At 36.7% G+C, this 22,852-nt stretch overlaps 1 protein-coding gene across 1 annotated transcript; it reads left to right on the plus strand.

Moving 5' to 3' along the window:
- Nucleotides 1-4,008: 4,008 nt before the first annotated feature.
- On the plus strand, nucleotides 4,009-5,211 carry LOC145624889 (uncharacterized). The gene is made up of 3 exons (XM_081677976.1): nucleotides 4,009-4,502; nucleotides 4,602-4,845; nucleotides 4,894-5,211. Exons 1-3 carry the CDS (start codon nucleotides 4,009-4,011, stop codon nucleotides 5,209-5,211), a joined length of 1,056 nt encoding a protein of 351 aa, XP_081534102.1.
- The last annotated feature ends 17,641 nt before the right edge of the window (nucleotides 5,212-22,852 follow it).

Genomic DNA, 22,852 nt, shown 5'->3' on the forward strand with positions numbered 1-22,852 from the left:
TTTGAAGTACTAATTTGATACTTTTTGTGTTAGTTTATATGCTCTGTCTTCATATTGAATATATTTATTTATTTGCCTTGATTACATTATTTGTAGATGGAGGACCTACCTATGTCTCTTATTGTGCATTATGGTGGTAAATGGAAAAACATCCCTGATTTGGACTATGTTGATGGTAAAGTTAGAGTATTTGATGAACTTCCTTGTGATTTTAATGTGGCTGGGTTGAAAAGGGTCATTAATAGTTTAGGATATGATGACATCATTAAGCTGCATTATTGTGATCCTAGTAAGACACTGAATAATGGGGTCAGGTTTCTAAGTTATGATGATACTACATTTGCAAAAATTTTGAGCTTGCTAGTAAAGTATAGAATAGTAAATTTGTACACAGAGCATGAGGTTGGAGAAAGTGATGATGGCAGTGTGCTTAGGACTGCTAGGGGCATTGAAAGCTGTTAACTAGGCAAAAAGAAATAGGAGATTGTAGTAACAGAACATAATCTTTTTTGGGGCAACGTGAGAGTGACTATGAAGAAGACCAAGTTGATGATAAAATAGACTATGATGATGAGGGTAGTGACCAGTCTGATGAAGAAGTTCAGAAGGCAAGAGAGGATTTGCTTCTCCATAATAAAAAGGAAAAGGAATGGGATAAAGAAGTGGCCTCCCTTAATGCAGGGGATCTTATTGATGCTAGTCTGTGTGAAGAAAGTGACACTGACTGTCTTGAAAGTCTTGATGAGGAAGATTATGGCCACTTACTTCCTGGCAACCCCAAACAGAAGAAGAGGGAGACACTGACTCATTCTGCTCATATGTTGACACTGAGGCCTGATGATGAGGGGCATTTCTTCTTAGGAGAGCAGTTTGAGGGTGATGTTGAGTTTAGGAAGGCATTAACCAACTATAGTGTAAGCATAGGAAGAAATTTAGTGTTTACTAGGAACACAAAAGTTGCTTTGGGGGCAAGATGTAGACTGCATGACTTGGGATGTCCTTGGTATATTTGGGCATTAGTGGAGAAGCAGAATGGAACTATGGCTGTGAAAACACTTGTTCCAAATCATACTTGTTGTAGGGTCCCTAAACTGAAGAAAATAAAGGTTAAGTGGGTTGCTGAGAACTATTACAAGAAATTCAAGGTTAACCCTTACCTTAGATGTCAAGAAATTGTTGACACAATCTAGAGTGAATTTGGGGTTAAGGTGAGTCTTTGGTTGGCAGTTAAGGCAAGAAAAATGGGTCAAAAACTTATCTTAGGGGAGTACAAACAACAGTAATATCTTTTGTACATATATGCAGAAGAAATCAAAAGAGCAAATCCTTTGAACACAATCAAGTTTGGATTGAATCAGGGCCAGTTTCAAAGGCTATATATTTGTTTTGATTCCATCAAAAAGGGATTCTTGGCAGGTTGTAGATCTTTTTTTGGGATTGATGGTTGTTTTTTGAAAGGTCCATATGGTGGCCAACTACTTGTGGCTGTGGAGAGGGATGGAAACAATCAAATATTTCCCATAGCTTGGGCATGTGTGGAGGTTGAAAACACTGATAGTTGGGAATGGTTCCTAGAGCTAATAGCAGTTGACTTGGGGACAATTAATGGCTATGGCTACACAATCATGAGTGACAAACAAAAGGGACTTCTAAATGCTATATCAAATGTTTGGCCTGATGCAGAGACAAGAGTTTGTGCAAGACATGTCTACTGCAATTTTAGGAGCAAATTTGGAAGGGGTCTTCAGTATAAGAGGGGTTTCTGGAAGATAGCAAAGAGCACTATAGAGAATGATTTTAATGCTAATATAGAAACATTCTCTAAGATAAATGCTGAAGATGGAACAGATTTGTTGTACAAGAATTACAAGAAATGGGTAAGGGCTTACCACACACCACAATCAACTTGTGACAGCATAGGCAACAACATGAATGAGATTTTTAATGCATACATTCTGTCTTCTAGGCATAAACCTATAATAACCATGTTAGAGAACATAAGGGAGGGGATCATGGAAAGATTGCATAAGAAAAGAAACTTCATGAGTAGATTAGATATCCCTATTTGCCCCATAATCCAAAAGGCATTAGAGAGATCAAAGGTTGCTGCAAAGGGGTGGGTGGCTTACTGGGATGGGAACTTCTCATATGGTGTTAGGGAGGGGGGCTCTCAAATTAGGTATGTAGTGAGTTTACTTGACAGAACATGCAGTTGCAATGCATGGCAACTTAGGGGGTATTCTTGCAAGCATGTTGTCACTGCAATATGAAAGGCTATGGAGGTCCCTGAACACTATGTTAGCCATTCATATAGTAAGGACACCTATTTGAAGGCTTATGATTACCCTCTAGAGCCTTTAAATGGTCAAAATGAATGGCCATAGTCAAATTACCTACCTATAACAGCTCATCACTTAAAAAAATTCAGCATAGGCCAAAGCAAAAGAGGAAACAGCCAGCTGGTGAGGCTCAAGGAGAAAGGCTCACAAGACAAGGTTAGCAACATAAGTGCAGCATTTGTAGACAGACATGCCACAACAAGAAGACTTGTCCTCAGGCAACTGCATCAGAGTCATCAAACACAAACAGGCAGGAAGGACATGAGTATCACCAAGCAACAACTACTCAGACCACTCAACAGTCACAAACCACCATACCAATGCACAACAGGGGGATTGGGCTGTACACATACCCCAATGGTTATCAAAGAATGGGAGTGGTAAGCAAAATCAGTTAAATATACTCACAAATGCACTAGTTTAATAATACTAACATTTTTTATTTCTTTGAAATTTCAGTACATGGATGCTACTTATACACATGGTGGGACTACTTGATGAATCTGATCTACTGCATCACTTAAATAGAACTACAATAACCAAGGTAACTATTAAAAATAATATTACAACACTTTGTATATTAAATTTCTTCCTGATTTCATCAGTTGCTTCTTCCTCCAATTCCATATTCCTCTTTAGCATAACAATCAGTTCATATGCAATTTCTGCATCATGTTGGTTATCAATCCATTAGTAAAAATTGCAGCCATCAATTTGGTTGTATTTGGGGCATATAGGAAATCTTATGAAAGGATGTCTCACTGTCCTTGATAATCTTTGTACTGGCCTTCTATTGCAAGGGTAAAAAATATTGGATCTTTCCATAACCAGTTTTGTTGAATGTTCTTCTTGCAGGATTAAAATATATATATATATATATATATATATATATATATATATATATATATATATATATATATATATATATATATATATATATATATATATATATATATATATATATATATATATATATATATATATATATATATATATATATATTGCTGTGATTTTTGAAGCGCTGCAATGGAACATGATGAAGTAGTTTTTTGATATTGTTCTGTTTCTGTTATGGAGAAGAAGGAAGAAGGCATTCACTTTGTATTCTGTAACGACTACTTTTTTGGAAACACAAATTTTTTAAATAAATCTTAACTTATTTCTAACAGGTGATTATGTTTTTAAATGAGGTGATCATGTTTTTTGGAGGTGACTAAGTTTTTGTATGGTTAAAGGCGAGTTAAACAACACTCAGGTGAGTTAAATGCACCGGAAAATACACCTCAATCACCAAACTGCAATGTCAAAAAACTTGATCTCCAAATGATGATAAATGTGAAAACTTGATCACCAAAAGTGATGCATTGGGTTAAGAAGGATATTATGCATCTCCCAAAAGGGATGGGGGGGCCTGGGAATTAGAGCAATGGGCACGCTAAATGAGGCTATGCTTTTCAGACAAGTTCAGAGAATGCACTGCCACCCCCAACTTCTGGCCTCTAGGGTGCTATACCAAAGGGAGGAGAGTCCGCTTACTACTAGTCGTAAAGGATCAAAGTTAGGCCTCTCTCCATAGTGGGGAAGAAGGGGTATTTTCTCTGTTTCCAACACTCTAATTGAAGGTTTTGCTTGGAAAGTGGGTTCGGGTGAAAGGATCAAGTCGGCGAATATGAAATGGGTAAATGGTAAGGTGCCCGTTATGGCCTCCAACCAACCGTTGAGAGGAGTGGGGGTAGAAGTCGTCGGTGAGTTTTTGCTCAATGATCCCAGGAGGTGGAATATACCCCTGGTAAGGAAAAGGTTTGAATGGGAAAGTGCGAAGGAAATCTTGGGCATGGAACTGCCTAGTAACCAGGATGAAGATCTACTTTACTGGCCGCACCATAAATCAGGGAGATATACGACTAAGACAGGATATGCTTTCCTTCAGGGCTTAAGAGATGTGGAATCTTATCAAAGAAGATATAAGGAGGTGTGGAAGATTCTGTGGCGTCTTAATATTCCCCCCAAGTGGGGCCTTTTTCTCTGGAAGGTATTTTTGAATGGTTTGGCGGTCAAGGCTAATCTCCATCATAGGGGTATTCCAGTGCAGTTAGGGTGTGACTTGTGCGGAAAGGTGGAAGAGGATTTCCAACATCTTTTTAGAGAGTGTGTAGTGGCACGGTATGCGTGGGATAATTGTTCCATTATTTTAAACTTGAATCTTGCTGAATCTACTCCAGTGCGACAATGGATTCAGACATATATTCTGCTCTTCTAAAGCGAGGATGACATTCATAGCGATAGGATCACTAAAATGATAGTGACTCTATGGAGTTTATGGTTAACTAGAAATGGACGGGTCTTTAGAGGGGAAGATGGTGACGGGGAGGTGTGGCTCCATCATATGAACAGAGCAATGCAGGAGCTGGAGACATTCCGGGAGAAAAAGGGTAGGTGCCCTCAAAGAATAGATGATGTGATGAATCCTGCGGATAATCGTCCACCGGGGTTTATTTTTACTTCTGTGGGTATAGAGGACTAAACTATTCTCCATTTGCCAATTACAACGCAGGGGGTGACAGTTCTTGTTGATGGTTCTTGGACGAAGAGCAATGGCAATGCAGGGTTAGGGTGGGCTTTTTCTTCAGATGGTAACATCTTCGAGGATGGTGGAGGGCACTTCTGCAAGGCAGTTTCGGCTTTACATGCGGAGGCTCTTGCCTGCTTAATGGCCTTACGATGGGTTGTTTCGAACGGGTTCCCTAGGGTTTTCCTGTTCTCTGATTCTTCTATTCTGGTTAAAAATCTAGGTAATCAGCTGACAACGGATATCAGTATTTTGTGGACTATCCGGGACATCCAGATGATGGCTGCGAATATTAGGACTTAAGTTATATGGAAGGTTAGCAGGGACCAAGTGGCTCAGGCCAACGTTATAGCTAATGCCTGTAGAATTAATTTTTCCTCTTTTGTTTCTTATTTCTTGTGTTTTGCTGTTGTCAAAAAAAAAAAAAAAAAAAAAAAAGTTGTCTTAACTCTAATATTTCTTTCAAAATTAATAAATAAATTTATGATTACACTATTTCTAATAAAGAATATTGACAACTATTTTAAACAAATAAAATCTATTTAAACCATGCAACGCATGGGATTAATCTAGTTTTTTACTATTGAAAAGTTACAAGTATTTCTCATTAATTGAACCTAATTTCATTTTGTTTTGTTTTTTTCAAATTCTATGTTATATTTGTTCATTAAAAGTACTTATTTTTTATTGAGTATCAAAACTTATTAATGTAAAATTTAAAACATTTTTATTGAATATTTTTTGAATTAGGTGAAGAGAATTAGACATAAGTGATTTGTTTTTTAAACCTATTCGGTGATTGCATTTTGGGTAGATTTTATCATTTTGACAACTACCTCTATTTCATATTATTTGCAACTTTGGGGTATTACTTGTTAGATGTAAAATATTCAAAAGCTATATGAAACAGAGGTTGTATATTTACATGACCATTTTTTTTTTCCTTACATATAAATCCTAATATGTGTGGTCAAATAAGACTAATGAATAGAGCATGCAAAAATTCAGTTGTTACAATATTCTTAGAACAGAGAAAGCATATGATATTGGGTTGGGCTAGTCGGTATGTGGCATGACACAATTCAACATAAAAAAAGTGACACGAGCATGAACAAGCATGATACCGTGCATGAAAGGCCATGGGGTAGTCTTAGACCACATCTTTATTCGAAAAGACTGACATAACCAACATGGTAATATAAATTGCACAAAAATGTATGAAAATTATGCATGAAAGGCAAGGTACGTGGTTGCACGTGGACTTGGGTCATGTTTGAGCTGAGACATGCTTAAAATGTTTTGGCACGCCAACACATAACCACTGAGCTTGACTATAGGTCATGTTTATGCTAGCTTAACTCAATTAAGGTATAATTAGATTCGTCCTACAACCATCTTTATCCACAATTAGTATACTAATCATAGACTATATATAAACTTCGTATAATACATTAGCTTTTATTAAATTAAAATCTACAATACACCACGTTTATTCAATATGTATTATTAAAACTTCAAGACAATATATGTCATCTCTTTATGTGTCACTATGACTTGGCAAGTGACATGGTATCGCATAGATCAAGTCTTAGTCTTCACATAAGTTGAATAGATTATCCTAATTACAACTTTGATTCGATCATGTCAACTGAGCTGCAGTCAAGTAAGCTAAGTCTTCACAAACACAAAAGATGATCCTAATAATTACAAAAAACAAATATATGTCTTATAAGCAAAGAAAAAATAATACTTACTTTAATCCAATGGATATTCATGTGATCTAATGAATGTAATTTATAAGAAGATACCCAGACCAAAGGTGGCCCTATCTCCATGGTTTATATATAATGGCTACAGAATTGAAGTACATAAAAAACAACAGATTGATAAGGAAAGCTCAATGATAATATATAAGTTGATTGGTAGATGAAGAGCAGTTATCACAGTGACATTCAATTATATGATATGATCTGCACAAACATAATCAACAAATCTATCCAATTTTTTCATAAAATGACAGAAACATTGATCATTGATGCTATGTAACAATGGCAAACAACACATGGTATGGGTGTTTTTTGGCTGACATTCACTAATGTTATTGGTTGTTTTTGAAGAATCCAATCCCTCTCTCTCTCTCATTTTTTATTTTTATTTTTTTTTTTTGAAAGAATCTTTCTTTTCAAGTCAACTTCAATTTATATTATGTCCTTTAGAATTCTTTCTGAAGGATAATCTCCATGATCTACATGTTTGGAAATTGGAATGTGAACCATAAGTTAGGATTTGGTTTGGACAATTTTATTACGGTATGAATTTTACTGTACAATTATGTATGATATCCAAACCAATTAGATGTCGGTGTAATAGTGAATTAGTGATTGGGGTTACACTTGGTAGGGAGGATCGAATTATCGATCTCCCGCAACAACAACTAAAAGAAGACTAGAACCTAACCACCCAGAACTAGTCGTCGAATCCGATTTATCCCAAAAGATAAACCGGGTGGAACACCAAAAAAGAAATGTATGACTATCCCAAAAAAAAAGGAAAATAATTACTCGTGAAATTATAGTAACTCATTAGTTTGTTGTAACCCATCCTCTAATATACTATCTCTATTTTAGTTTTAATTAGTTTCGACGTATATCATGACACATAATTTAGGACAATAAGTTGTGATAATTTGATTGTTAATTGTTTTTTAGATGCAAAATTTGATTATTAATTGGTTATTTTATTGAAAAAGTACATGTGAAATTGCGATAGTAATTATCTATAATCTATATATAATGTATATTTAAAAAAAACAAAAGTTCCTAAACAAATTTATATGTCACGTGATGCTCCTCTCATTTAATTGAGTCTTTCATTACACGTGTTTAAAAATATGCATGAAACTGTGTTTTTTCTGTGTGGCTGGTCACACCGTGTGGTCGATGTTACTTATAGGGTTATTTATACAAGGGTTACTTAATTATTTAGGGGTTACTCAATTGGTCAAGGGTTACTTATTCTGGGGAACTCAGTTGGTTAATGCTTTTTGCCAGGGTTACTTATACATTAGGGGTAACTCAGTTGGTCAGGGGTAACTTATTTTATATTTACTTAGTTGATTAGCGTGTTTTCAGTGTGAGAGTAACCCCTAACTGACCGAGTAACTCCTAAATAAGTATCCACTATAAGTAACTCCTGACCAAACGAGTACTTGCCTTTGAATAAGTAACACCGTACCGGCCACAAGATGTGACAAGCAACATATAAAAATTTGTAACATTCTAGAATATTTGAACGCACAACATTAGACCAGTAAGCTATTACCATACATGCATATTATGTATTATTCTTATAAAATTAAATACAAGAATTTGAATTATAGAATTAATCAAATAACCAATAACTGGGAGCATTACTTGAGCCTGAAAAATAGTTATGTTATTAAAAAGGAAGCCGTGATTATTGTAGATCATGAAGTATTTTTTTAAAATTGATTGTGAGAGTATGTTGAACTTAGCTTTTTGGTACTCCAAACTTGAGATGCATTAGAAACTAGTCAAACTACATACGGAGTAGTAGTCTTTTCCAAGTTGGAATTGTAAAAACAAATTTCAAATAAATAAAAAGAGAAAATGCAAAAACTTATCTGGGAGTCTGGGACGTATTAAGGGCTAAGGGCATATGATTGTATGTAGAGCTGGCAATCTTGGCCCGACCCAAATGACCCGAACTTAACTCGAAAACATTAATCCGATATTGACCCGAACACGAAGCTGACCCGACCCGACTAGATCCGTACTCGACTTGGAGTGGTGTTAACCCGAACTTGACCCGATTCTTGAATTGACCCGGCCCGAATTGACCCGATACCTGAATTGTTCCGACCCGAAGTGACCCGATATCTGAATTGACCCGACCCGATCTTAACCCGAATCGATTGACCCGAAGAGACCCAAACTATACCCGAAATGACCCAACTTTAAAATTAACAGATGCTCAAAATAACCTAATAAACTAATTTAGGGCTTAATTTCTTTACCCTAATAAACACTTATCAGACCTTGTTTTTGTTATTATTACTATTACTCTATTTTTTTTTTTAAGTGTTACCTTTAAATTCTTTTCCACTTTTTACGTACGGTGTATTTTCTTCACGTTATTGGACCTGCACTTATCAGAATTTATCAGACCTTATTGACCTTATAGACCTAATTGAACTTATTAAAACTTATTAAATCTTATTATTAGACTTGATTAGAACTTATTAAATCTTGTTTTGACTTATTGGAACTTATTGACCTTATTAAACTTACTGGACCTTAATTATAAGCTTATGGTAACTTATATGTACTAATATGAACTTATTTTAAGTTAATAGACCTTAAACTTATTTTTATAAGGTGAAGTCGTTAAGAGAACAAACCCGAACTAATTTGAATTTCTTACTAATTAATCAATGATAGTGATTATATATATGAAACAATAATATTATAAATAACTCTCGGCAATAATAAGAATGATGTTGACACATAGATTTATATTTCTTATTAAAAACAATAGTAATTATAATAACAATAATACATTTAACTATTTGAGCTTGATGCCTTGACCCAAAGTTTCGACCCAAGTATGACGTGATCATAACTTGACTCGACAACTGTACTCCAAGATTGACACGACCCGAACTCAACCCGAAGTGTTGACCCGATACCCGACCAGACCCAGATAATCATTGACCCGAACCTGATCTGAAATCCGAATTGACCTGTCCCGACCCAAAACCTAGCCGAACAACCCATTTGCTAGGTATAATTGTATGAAATTATGAACGATTATGAGTTCTTTGGTCATTAATCAGTTTGCTGTAATCCATGTTATATATTTTGCAGTAGAACATTATGCAATAATTTTTTTGTGCTTGATTTGTCTTCTTTTGTTTTCTTGCTGTGATTTAACATCCATCCTACATTACTACGACAAGTATATGAGTGGGATTTATATCAAACGTAAAATAGAATCAACTTCGATTCTTGAACCATTTTCTTGCATTAACCATTTTACCCTTTGTTTCACTATTTTCTCCATTTAGCATCTACTCCACATACTTATATAGTTATATACACGTAGTATATACTAATCTATTAAAAAACGTGTCTAAGAACGTTTATTGTATATACCCTTTATTACGAAATGTCACCCACTAAATTTCGTATTATGCCACATGGCTCTTCCTTTGTTTCTCGTTTCATGTCATGCACTTAATAAAATAAAATAAATAAATTAATTAATTAATTAACATGCAACTTTTAATTCTAAAATTGAGTATTTTACCACTAAATTATATGATATTTTATCTCATTTTTTTAATATAGAATATAAATATGTAGTGAAGGATAATTTGAATAACCATTGAGTCATAAATTAAAATGCATAATAAAAATCAACCTCATGTAATAACCCGCCTGGGTTCATATACCAGAAGGAAACTAAAAGGCATTTCAAGGAAAAAACGCCAAAAAGCAAGGCAAATTCTATACAAGAAGCTTATGATTTTCTTAAATGATGTTTTGTTTAGCTAAAGTACTTAGATTCCACCCACACATAAATCATACTAGCCCTGAACATCCAAGCGTTGTCTTTGCAGATCGGAACGCGTGAGTTTTATTGGATGTTTATGATAAGATTAAAAGAGTATTCCAAAGCTAGTGTGATAGTAATTAGTGGATGCTAATTCTTGGTCATTCTGCCTTAGAAATTTAATGAGAGAATGGGGGGAGTCTGCTCGTCCATGTTAAGTATAGAATACAATATTTGACTTCACTTAAGCATAATAAGGAAACAAACTGAAAAAGAAAAATATGCATGGTCAAACATATCAATAAAATCATAACTCATCTATTGATTTGATTGATTCAATCAAGAAGTCAACAATTAATTAAAGATCTTATGAAATCAATCAAGGCCATAGAATCAATCAAATAAACCTAAATCAGGAAAGAAATAACTTGATTGACGTAATATTATTCTCACAGTGGTCCCAACGGAGCACGGACAGTACGGACTTAACTGTACCTTTTTTAGAAAGGCAGTTTCCCTTCAAAGGTCAAACCATTTGATGACATGTAATGAAGGCTTGGGAAGCAAGCACAATTATTACATCCCAAGTAAATATCAATCATCAAGTCAACATTGCCTAAAAGATGAATATGTCAATCAATATTGTCAAGCAACATTACAAAAATAACGAGTATTCTTCAATATTTACCTTTATTAGACTTACAAAACATTATAAATAGGAGGCTCTTTGTAATAGAATTCATTTGTATATCATCTAATACACTTTTATACTAAAATCTCTAATTTATGTCGTCCTTAGTTACTGACATCATTTTGTCCTTACTCATAAATGTCTCTCTTACTCTGATAGTCGTTCTTCGATTTATAATTATAATTATAGTTCTATAATTTTAATGCTCTTGATTTATTCATTTGGAGATTTTGTTTATTTTCTTTTAGCAAATTCGATTATTAATACCCCTTAAAATCTTTAACATATTCCTAGAAATTCGCTTTCTAAGATTTGTCCAAAACAGTCTAGACGAACCTGCAAGTGTTGCAAACTGAACAAAGTTTACTGATAGTTAAAAACTTATTTTATTAGGACTTTTTTCCTCTAAATAAAGATAAAATAAGTTTAAATCTAAATGAAATAAACACAACCTTAACCGTCATTTTAAACATGCTAAAAATCAAACAATTAACAGAAAAAGTAAGAATCACTTTTATTTAGACCATGAAGACCCCTTATTTATACAAGATATATATTATCAGCACTTTTTACTCTTTTGTTTTATGATGTACTCGTATATACTATTAGAGTAGATGAAAGTGAGGCAAATTTACATAAAAAAAATAAGGAAAATTCTTAATGGTAACCCTCAAATTGTGTAACACTGATCTGAAAAGGTAACTCTTTCTTTTTTTTTTATTATCATACAAAATGACCCCAATTAAGAATTTATTTTCACGTATAACCTTATTTCACTAAACGGTTAAATTTAAACTAACTAAAGATTTTTCTTTTTGAAAAAGAAAAAATTGAAAAAAAAAAAAAAAAAAAACCCATCAACCACCCATACCACCAGTCCTCCACCTTCAAACATGCCAGCCACCGTTATCCCTTCCCCCTTCACTGCCAACGCCGGTCAATCCTCTTTGCCAGCACCGAAACTTCCCTCCCTCCGACGGTGAGGCTATCCCAGCCCAAGACCTTCCCTCTCTCTCCTCTTAGGCTTCTCCTCCCACCGTAACCCCTCTCTCTTTCTTCTTCGCCAAGATCAAACCCAAACCACAGTGGTTAGGGTTTTGATTGAGGTGAGGTGGCGGCTCGGGATAGGGTTTCAAACCACCGATAGGGTTTATTGGTGAGGCAGTTCTTCATTTAACTTCTCAACTTTCTCTTGAAATCCTTAGATCTCAATATCACCTCTAATTTATGAGGTTTTGACTCATCATTTTCTCAGCCAAAAAATTACTTGTTCTTCAATTTCATTATTTGTATTATTTACAAGAATTTGTTAAAAACTTTTACTCATTGTTTTCTCAGCCAAAAAATTTTTAACTTCTATTGGTGAGGAAGTTAAATGAAGAACTACCTCACCAATAGAAGTTAAAAATTTGAAAACCTAATTTATCGTGAAAACCAATAAACCACCCACCTCACCTCAGTTAAATAATAACATGACTCAATTACCTCCAACTTGTATCAATCTCATAGTAATAATTCCTTTATACTCACATGCTTCACATATATATAAGACAATCAATCAATCAATTCAAGTATCACAGCAACAACTTAACATGATATTAATCTCGTACATGATACCAATTTAACATCCTAACATGGTACTGCGCAAAATTAATACATCCTACGCGCATATGTACCTCAACTCGTCTTTCCAACTAGCCACAACGCTAGAAATTACTCAACTTAAAGTTTCCTACAATACCAAGTATATAAGCTCAATTAATCCCTTGATTGCACAAATTTCCAACAACTTTTAAACACTTTAAAACCTCACTAATAAGCTAAAATTTTGGTTTAAAACCTTTAAAACTCTTTCTTTAAGTGGGTAATTAAAGAGCAAGTTCAAGTTTATCAATATGATAAACAAAATTTATTTATCAAATGGCAAGATTGTAAATAAATCAACAACTTTTTGTTGAATATGGGTCCCACTGTTGTTGATATATTTACGAAAATTTCATGATGATTGGGCATTTATATTGTTTTATTTACCATTTTGTCATTTCATAAACAAATTTTGTTTATCAAATTGATAAACGTGGGCTTCCTCATAATTAAAACCCCCAAGTTATAACACCTTTATAGTATTTATATAAAATTTTCAGAATACTTTTTAAGCATTAAACCCTTAAATTAAATATGAAAATTCCATTAAAACCAATTAAAAGCTTCTCTATACAAGGGTAATCAACCCCTTTTTATTAAATCGCAAAAGTAGTGCTTAAAATTAAATTCCAACAATATAAAATTAACAAAAACTCTTTTGTTTTTTTAACACAAAACAAAAACTCATTAAAACTCATAAAGATACAATCTTTATCCTTTATAACCGCTTACAATAAATAGATATATAAAACCCCCAAATCAATTGTAAGTTTAAACCCTAAAAATCAATTCTTTTATAATCATAACCCTAACTTTTAATCCCTTATAAAATCATAATTCAAAATAATACAAAATCTGAAATTTATACTCTTTAATCATTAAAACACAATTTTAAAACATACTAATCATAATTTAACAATCAAAATCAATACCCAAAAGTATATAATTATAGGAATAATAATTAAAATAAGAGGAGAGAGGAGGGTGGCTCACGGCCAAGGTGGATATTCGCCGGCTGGGCGGCGGTGGGTGTGTAGTGGTCGGGCAGCAAGGTGAGGTAGGTGGACGTGGCATCAACTTGGGGCATGCATGAAGCCACACGTGAAGAAGTTTGTCACGCATGAAACTCCCAAAAATACCAAGGAAGAAAAAGAAGAATAAGAGAAAGAAAGAAAGAAAAAAAAAATTAATGAAAAAGAGAAAAGGAAGAAAAATAAAAGAAAATAAGGAAAACAAATAAAAGTGTACTTACACCAAATAAATCTGATTTTTAAGCCTCTTTGTGTGAGAAATTTTGGGATTTTGGGGGATATTTATAGATTAGGAAAAAGGGTTTAAGTTTGGGCTCAATAAATAGATGGGCTTAAGCTATGGAATATTTGACCAACAAAGGTTAAAATAAAGGATTGAGCTTATTTAAATGAAATTGGTCAGGTCCAATAGGAGTATGTAGAATTAGTTTACATACATTATTTTAAACAAAACCCAATAATTAGTCAAATTTTGGCCCAATATATACTTAACTTTTATAAAACTTTATAATTAAAATACATTATCCCTTTAAAATACTTAACTAAAATACTTGAGCCTTAAAAAAACATTTTATAAATACTTAAATTCTTTATAAAAATACGCAGTATTACAAGTGCGGTCAAGTGATTAGAATGCCTAGCTTGAGGCTGCTTCCGATCATTAATATTAATGCATAATTAATATTACAGCTTAATCTTGACTTAACCCTTCGGATCACACCCAATCGAGTAACCGATCCGAGCGAGATGACAAATTAATCCGAAGGATTAAATGAGTCAATGAAGTTAGTACAAATAAAGACACCGGATTCCGAGCTTAAAGTGTCGAAGCCGATCCTCATAAGTCGAGTCAATTTTCTGAATCGATGAAGACGAGAAAAATTATCAAATATATCTATATCGTGCTAAAAATACAAAGATAGCATGATCCCTAGCACGCCTCGGAACGAATGCAAGTGGCTAGGGGCCGCAAGCAACAAACCACCACACCCTGTAAGGCCCAGCTAGGCTAGCCGAGGAATGTGGGGATGGATGGGGCTGCTTCTTGGGCTTGCGCGCCACATACAACACCGCAAGCCGAGCTGCCCAACAAGGCCAGCAAGCATGCCAAGCTTGTGAGGCTGCTGTTGGGCTTTTGCTTCTATTAGTGCTCGGCTACGGTAGGTGCATGGGCCTGCTTCCTTATGTGTAGGCTTGCGGGTAAGGCCAGCAGGCATAGCCTTGTGGCGCAAGGCTGCCAGCAAGGCGTGCCTTACTACCCAAGGTCGGGCAACAGCTTGGTTTATCCGTAGTAGATGGGCTGCCCCTTTCCTTGCTCTCCAAGGTTAAGGTGGTCCTCCTACCTATTCTCTCTTGTGTGTTGACACTTTTCATTCATTATTGTTTCATGGTTTCAATTTAATTTAGAATTAAATTAAATCATTCTTTTCTCACTCTATCATTTCTCCCACATGGAAAGATGATTGAATTTTTTGGGAGCCTTTGCCTATAAATACCAACTTTAGGATTTAGGATTATTCACTTGATTTGAACACAATAAGGCATCTCCTAATGGATGAGAAAATGTTTAAGTTCGTAATAATCTAGTCTTTCTTTGTGTAGCCCCCTACTAAGCTTCGGGGTAGGGGTCGTTTGGGTCAGGTCTTAAGGGTAAGAGCCGTTGGAGACTTGTGCATGTGTGGAGCTTTGACGCTTTCAAGTAATAGCTCGGAACGAGCGAAGCACGCATCACGGGTATATCCGTCTTTCTCTATCTTGTTAATTAATTACGTTGTTATTTAATATGCATGTTTTAGTTGCCTTAAATTTGCGTGCGGGTCATGGGATAAGTTTTAGTTTCGTGTGATGTCGAACATCACGAAATCCAACAGCGGTATCGGAGGCCCACTCATTTAACTATTGTAACTAATTTTTCAAGGTGATTTAAATGGATTTAAACTTCCGGCTATGCTTGATAATTAGATTAGAAGCTCGTTTTGATTATTTTAATCTCGATTTTATTCGAAGTTTGCCTAAGAACCCAGATTTTTCCCTAAGACTAGTGAATTTTGGGTGGAATCGTGTTCTAGAACAGTTTTGATCCTGAAGGTTGTCCAGAAGCCAAATACTGCTAAAAAATGCTATTTTCGAGGCATTTTTAAGGCATTTTTTATTTTAACGAAAAATTTTAAATCTTTAAACCTTGATTATTTAATGGCATATTAATTGTTGATAATGTGTATGGCTATTTCATTAACCTACTGCATTAATAAGCCTCTTTGAGCATGATTATAAAGTTATAATAGGTGTTGTAGGGAATATTTTCAAGCTTTAATCCCACTAGCTTGAACCCCACTGTGATCATACACTAAAGTACGGTGGCGTCCAAAAGGGAAGAAGATAGAGCAAAAGAGTCGCCAACAAGTTTTTTTTAGGAACTTGTAAACCGTTCACGAGGTGAAGGTTACACCCCTTAACGATCCAAGAGATCGTCAACTCCATAAGGTCTAGAACCAAATAAGGGTTCGGGGATGAAGGTACAAATCCAACCTAAAAGAGATTGAACCTGCCCTAATAATAGGCCTCTACTTTATTCTGATCGTATTCATGTGCGCTTTTTAATTAACATACAATCAATAGGATTAACCCTAAACCTGTTTATCTATGTTGGTTGAATTTTAATGCACAAATAAACTATTATTGGCGATCACTTGAATTATAATCACATTAACCCTAAATAAGATTATTAATTATCTTATTAAGCGTGATTACAAGTACCAAATTCCCTTTAAACATGCATAAAAGGTGTGATCAAGCAATAACAATAAATATCAAGCAACATAATAATAATCAATCATCATGAATAATAATTATAATAATCATAATAATAATTATTATAGCGATAACAAAATTATAATCATAATAAAATAATCATCATCAAAATAATAATAATCATAAATTATAACAATTATAATCATAATCATGTTCATGTTAATATTAAAGCATAATAAAAACACCAAGATCCTAGGCATGATACTAACAAGATTAATAACAAACCCTAGCATGTCACTAAGCAATAAAAATCAAATCTTTAACCCTAACATGATACTAACAATCATAAATATTAGGAAGAACATAGGAAGCATCGCAGGAATCATATTTAATATATTTGACATTATAACTTTTTCCCTAAACATGATACTAGGAATATCATAATAACAATATAAACATGATTTCTACATCATAATATCAATAAATCAATTAAAGTACTTACTTTGATGCCTCGTACCTCTTTCTAATAACAAAATACACACGTTAGTAACTTCAAGGAAAATAAAAATCAAAACAATTAAATTAAATAATTGAAAGAAAGATTTGGGACCAAACCCTCAGAAATTAAAACCTTTCACGTCTAGGGCGAAAGCAACTTCGAATATGGCTAGGTGTTTCTAGATCTTGTGAATGCGGAATTTTGTATTTGAGAATGAAAGAAAGAATTGAAAGAATAAAGAAAACTAACTGATTGTAGATGAATGTAGATGAATGAAAACGGAGTTTTGAATACGTTATTTATAGAGAATATCAGCCAAAAAGATAAAATAAATAAAACAGAGTCTGACGCACAAAAAACAGAGCTGGCGCCAACCCTGGCTAGCTGGCGCCAGGCACAACACTAGCGCCAGGCGCCAGGCCTGGGGTCAGGCGCCAAGCCTTTTTCCAACGCGTTTTCGAAAATCAGATAAGTTTGCCGTACTGGAGGATAAAATCATATAATTTCCTCGAAAATGTTATTTGATTTTGATTAAAACTCTGAAAAGTCAACAAAAAGTCGATTTATCAATGCTAATGTAATTAGGAATGAAAAGAACCTTCTAGAAGATTCTAGAAGACTAAAACATTCCTAATTGCATTAGGAATGATAAATCATATTAGGCCCTCCCCAAGATCATTGGGCCGTATATAAAGCTCAAACCGGGCCCAGTTTAGTAAATTAGCCATAACTTCCTCAATATTCATCGGAATTGGGCTTTTAATATATCGTTGGAAAGGTCTTTGCAAGCCCCATCCAACTACACTACTATTGGACCCATATCATGGACCAACCAAACTGGATTGACTGTTTTCTTAAAATAAGTTTTCAAAAACAGAGAGAAGAGAAAAGAAATTAAAACTATCCGCAACACTAAACTTTCCACACTTTCACTTCATTCGATTATGATTCGACGTGAAAGGTACTCATCACTGGGTTTGGTTTTGGGGAGACACATTTGGGTGTCTACAGAAGCCCCCACTTTGACTGAGTTTGGAGAAACGCAGGTTTCGAAAACAAAAGTCAAAGTATCGATAGGGACGGAGAATGATTCAGAACGTTCTGCGATCCTAAATCACTCTTGTAACGCCGATACCTGCAAACTAGCGTTAGTTAAACAGATAAAAGAGTTAAGAAACGCGTATCTTGCACCGTCGAGCACACGTCTCTGAAAGTAACCGATTGTTGCCGCTTTACTGTTGTTTTGATGACCTCCTGCAAGCTAGAGAATGCCATCCCGCTTGAAAACCGCTACGCCCGTAACTGCTTCCAACTTGGAAGATTGCTTCGCCTGAAACGATCCTCCTCCGCATTGATAATATTCCACGTCCAAGGGAATACCATCGAAGATTACTTCTCTTGAAACAAATCTCCATCCGCATTGACAATATTCCACGTCCAAGGGAATACTATCGAAGATTGCTTCTCTTGAAACAAATCTCCATCCGCATTATGACCATCTTCCATGCCTAAGGGAATATGATCGAAGACAACTTTGCCGAAATTACCTCCAGTTGCTTGTGACAACTCTTCGCAAGCTAGGGAATGCCGTCGAAGATATCCTCATTTGAAGTCATCCTCATTTGATGCGATAATTTTCCAAAGGAAATTACCGAAGATCCACGCCTGTTAATCTTTAAAAAGTTCGCCTGCACTTTGCTTCCGCTATGCCTGTACGTCGACATTTCTGCTGCTTTGAACCTGTACGTCGGTGCCTTTGCTTTTGAACCTATATGTCGGTGATTTTTTGCGAATGAACCAGTATGTCGGTGCCTTTTGTTAATTAGCCAACGCTTAGGCGCTTTAAGCTAAGTGAGACGATCTTTCACCAGGTCGATCACTTTATGTAATCAAGCCGATTACTAAATTATGTCAAATTGCTTCGAGGGGCTAACTAGCGTACCAAGGAACCCAAAAATATGTTGCAGAAAGGTAGAACAACCCCACCAGGTGGCTGGGTGCTCTGGCGCCACTGAAAAGCCATCAACGCCAGTTAATTAGTCTTAGCGCCATGCGCTGAGATTGGCGCCAGGCGCAAAGCCAAATTTGTGACGCCAATGCATAGGGCTTGGCGCCAGCACGGGGATTTCCTTAAATACCCCTTTCCTCTTCATTTTGCTGACTGCTCGTCGCGAATTTGCTCGAAAAAAATCTGAAAACTTCAATTGCTCGGTTCTTGCTTGTTTCTCAACCAAATTTGCTCAAATTTGTTGCAAATTAAAGCTCTTTCCATCCATTTTCCCGATCTATGTAAGTTTTCTACAAACTGACATCGGTTTTCATGAATTCTTGGCATGTTTTATTCACGAAATTCATGAAAATTTGAAATTTATAATGCTCAATTTGCTTTGTTTGTCAAGTTTTATGCCATGAAATTGCTTGATTATGTTTATATATTGCCTTGGGAATAATTTGAGACTTGTTTGACTTAATTTGGCAAAGAAATGAGTAATTTGCCATTGTTGGACCTCTTAAGGCCGTGAAGAACAATGTGGCTTGTTCTTGATGTTTTTGCTAGCAATTCTTGTCCAATTTGTCACAATTATTACTATAGTGTTGCCAGAAATTGTGTGATTGCTTGAAAAATGCCGTTATGCTCAATTTGAATTTGTGCTCTGTTTTAGTACTACGCACTTTGTTTTTGCGAACATAGTATCATGCGGCTAGACGAACTTTAGATACTATAGAACCTCAATTTATGATGTTTTTTGCACAATGTAGCATGGCTAAACAACGAGGCTCGGGTTCACGGTCCCGAAACACCAGACGGGAGCATGATCCCGTAGAGGATGACGTCACGCCTTCCACTTCGCTTGGTCGACTTCCGGAGTGGGACGAGCGGACTCTGTTCTTCGCCCCCGTCCACCACATTTCTGAGAGGGTGAGACAGGGCATCGCGCTCGGGAGGACGCGGCATCATGGCTCCAACTGTGATGGTTTGGGCGATTTGTACAGGATGTACATTACTAGGGATCTCGAGACGAGACTCATATGGGAGTCTTGCGGGCTAGCTACTCTGTTCGAGACCTCTGAGGCTATGGTTGCCTCCAGCGGGGGTCATCATGTAGTGCGCGCTTTGGTGGAGTTCTTCTGGGACACCACCAACACTTTCCATTTCCCTTGGGGCGAGACGATGGTCACCCCTACGGACTTCAGTATCATCACAGGACTGGAGTTCACCTCTGTACCACTGCCGTTTGACAGTAGAATCGACGTCTTTTCTTCGGAGGTCGAGGAGCTGTTGGGGTCGATCGCTATTCGGGCCCGAGCTGAGGTCGAGATGACTCAGTTTAGTGCTAGAGGGATTCGCCGCTCGACGCTGGCAGCGGCTCTTGATGACGATGCGACCACCCGAGAGCAACGGGTGCGCATCTTTGCGCTGATGTTGTTGTCAGGGACATTCTCCCCTGACAAAGGTAGTAAGGCGTTGCTTTACTATCTTCCTGCTGTCCGTGATCTTCATCGGATCGGGACTAATGACTGGGCCAGCTTGGCCTGTGCTGACTTTGTTCGTGCGCTGAGGGACTCGTGTCGACACCGGTCCTTTGGAACGAACGTTGCTTTGTCTGCCTTTTGGAAGGTCGTAGAGGTAAACATTATTCCCTATTTTGTGGGGACTTATGGAGCGATCGTGTATTTAGGAGAGAGGGTTGCTATACAACATTCTTCTGATGTCTTCGTCGTTTCTGCTGCTCCACCACGTCATATGTTCGACGAGGCGCGATTGTCGAGCATGTCTGAGGGAGATGGTACCCCTTGGCGATCCTATGTGATCCCTAGGCAGTGCTATGCTGAGGAGCTACTACCGTTGTTAGCTCCAGCCCCCGTACCGGCAGGGGATGTGAGGGTAAGATTTTTCAGCTTTTACTTTCCATGAAGTAGCCCCCAAGTAATGTTTTACTGACCTTTTCTTGTTTTATCAGGACGGTGCTGCTGAGTTCGTGTCACCCCGTATGTCCATCCACTACCAGGGGATGTACGGGCCGATTGAGGAGATGATTTCTCCGGCTCCCGAGGGCAAGCGCTTTGTAGAGCGGTCGATTCCTCGTCACCAGACTCGAGTAAGCCTAGTTATTCACAATTTTGTGTTCATATATCATGCATGTTTACTGATTTATTTTTCTGACAGTTTTCGCGCGAAGTGGTTTCGGCGATGGCACGATGTATGGATGCCTTTCGGAGCCAGCTCGTCCGGATGAGGAATGCGGCCACTTGCCGTCGGGATGACGTCACCCGAGAGGTAATCTTTATTTATATTTTTTTGCATTATCGCTTCAATTTTGCCTTGTTTCTGATTTAATTCTTTTTGCAGGGACAGCCTATCGCTTCTCACACCCGTGCGAGACCTGAGGGGCGGAGGGATCCGGCGAGGTCCAGCTCGAGATGTCGTCGTACTTCGTCAGGGGGTAGAGGTGGTCGCTTTGAGGCTGCTCGTGCTGACGTTGTAGAGGGCTCGGGATCTTCTTCTGAGGGTGCTCATGTTGCACCGGTAGGAGAGGCTACCTCGGCTTTCAGAGGTGGTGGGATGTACGAGGTAGCCTCATCATCGCGGCAGCCTGCGCAACCTCAGCCTCAGGTTGGTCCTGGGTGGAGTGGTCCTATATTGAGTCTTCCTCCTCCTACGGAGACTGGAGCTGGAGCTGGTGGAGAGGCGACTCCACGTACGGCGCAATTTTATGATATGATGGGCATACATCCTCCAGCGCCGTAGTTTGTTCCTGTGTATATTTTATTTTGACTTTTTTATAGAACTTTGCCTTAGACTCATTATTTATAGACACATTTTGTATATTTATACTATTATGAGTTTATTTGTTTGTTATTATTATGTGTATGTTTGTGTGTGCAAGAGAAGTGTGACAAACAATTTTGCGCAAAAATTCCGTCATTTTTATTATTGATGGAGGGTATCCGACTCTCTCCCCCAAAAAGAAAAAAAAAGGAAAAATCAAATAAAAAGTCGGGTGTTTGGAATTTAATTTAAGTAAAGTCCAAGAAAGAATAATATAATTAAAAATAATAGCTATTTTAATTATTTAAGAAAAAGGATGAAAAAGACGTTTAGGAAAAATAAACGGAGCCATAAAGTCATTAGTCGACTCGAGTTTAGGATTGAAAACGCAAGTTAAGCACGCGCGTCTGATGTGGCAACTTGGCGCCAGCTGGCACCACAATATGGCGCGTGGCGCCAGGCGCTACACTTGGCGTGTGGCGCCAAGCGCTGGCGGCTGGCGCGAATTACGGAGTTTTGACGCCAATTGACGCTGATACCGTATTTCATTCTGATTAAAACTTCTCGCAATTTGTGTATAAATAACCCCCTGCCCAGCCGATTCTTCTCATAATTCCAGCGAATAAAATTATTCCTTGCTTTAGAAAAAATAGTAACCATGTCTATAGTCACCAAAACCTTCACCCAATACTCATGAATGGTGTCGATCTCTTAATTCTAGGGAGAGGAAAGAATTAGATTTATTTCACTTGGGGGGAATTTATGGCATCAAAGGGGTAGATCTTGACTTAGATTTCATACATACCGCTCTAGAATTTTGGAATGTTGATACTCATTGTTTCAGAATAGGGTATGATGAGATTAGCCCTTTGCCGGAGGAATTTGGTGCTATTTTAGGCTTCCCTGCAATAGACCTTATAGTAATCCCTAGAGTAGATGCATATTATTATAAGGATTTTGAGCGCTTCTTTAATTTAAAAGAA

This window comes from Chenopodium album, chromosome 3, assembly GCF_948465745.1.
Source record: "Chenopodium album chromosome 3, dcCheAlbu1.1, whole genome shotgun sequence".
Classification (NCBI taxonomy): Eukaryota; Viridiplantae; Streptophyta; class Magnoliopsida; order Caryophyllales; family Amaranthaceae; genus Chenopodium; species Chenopodium album.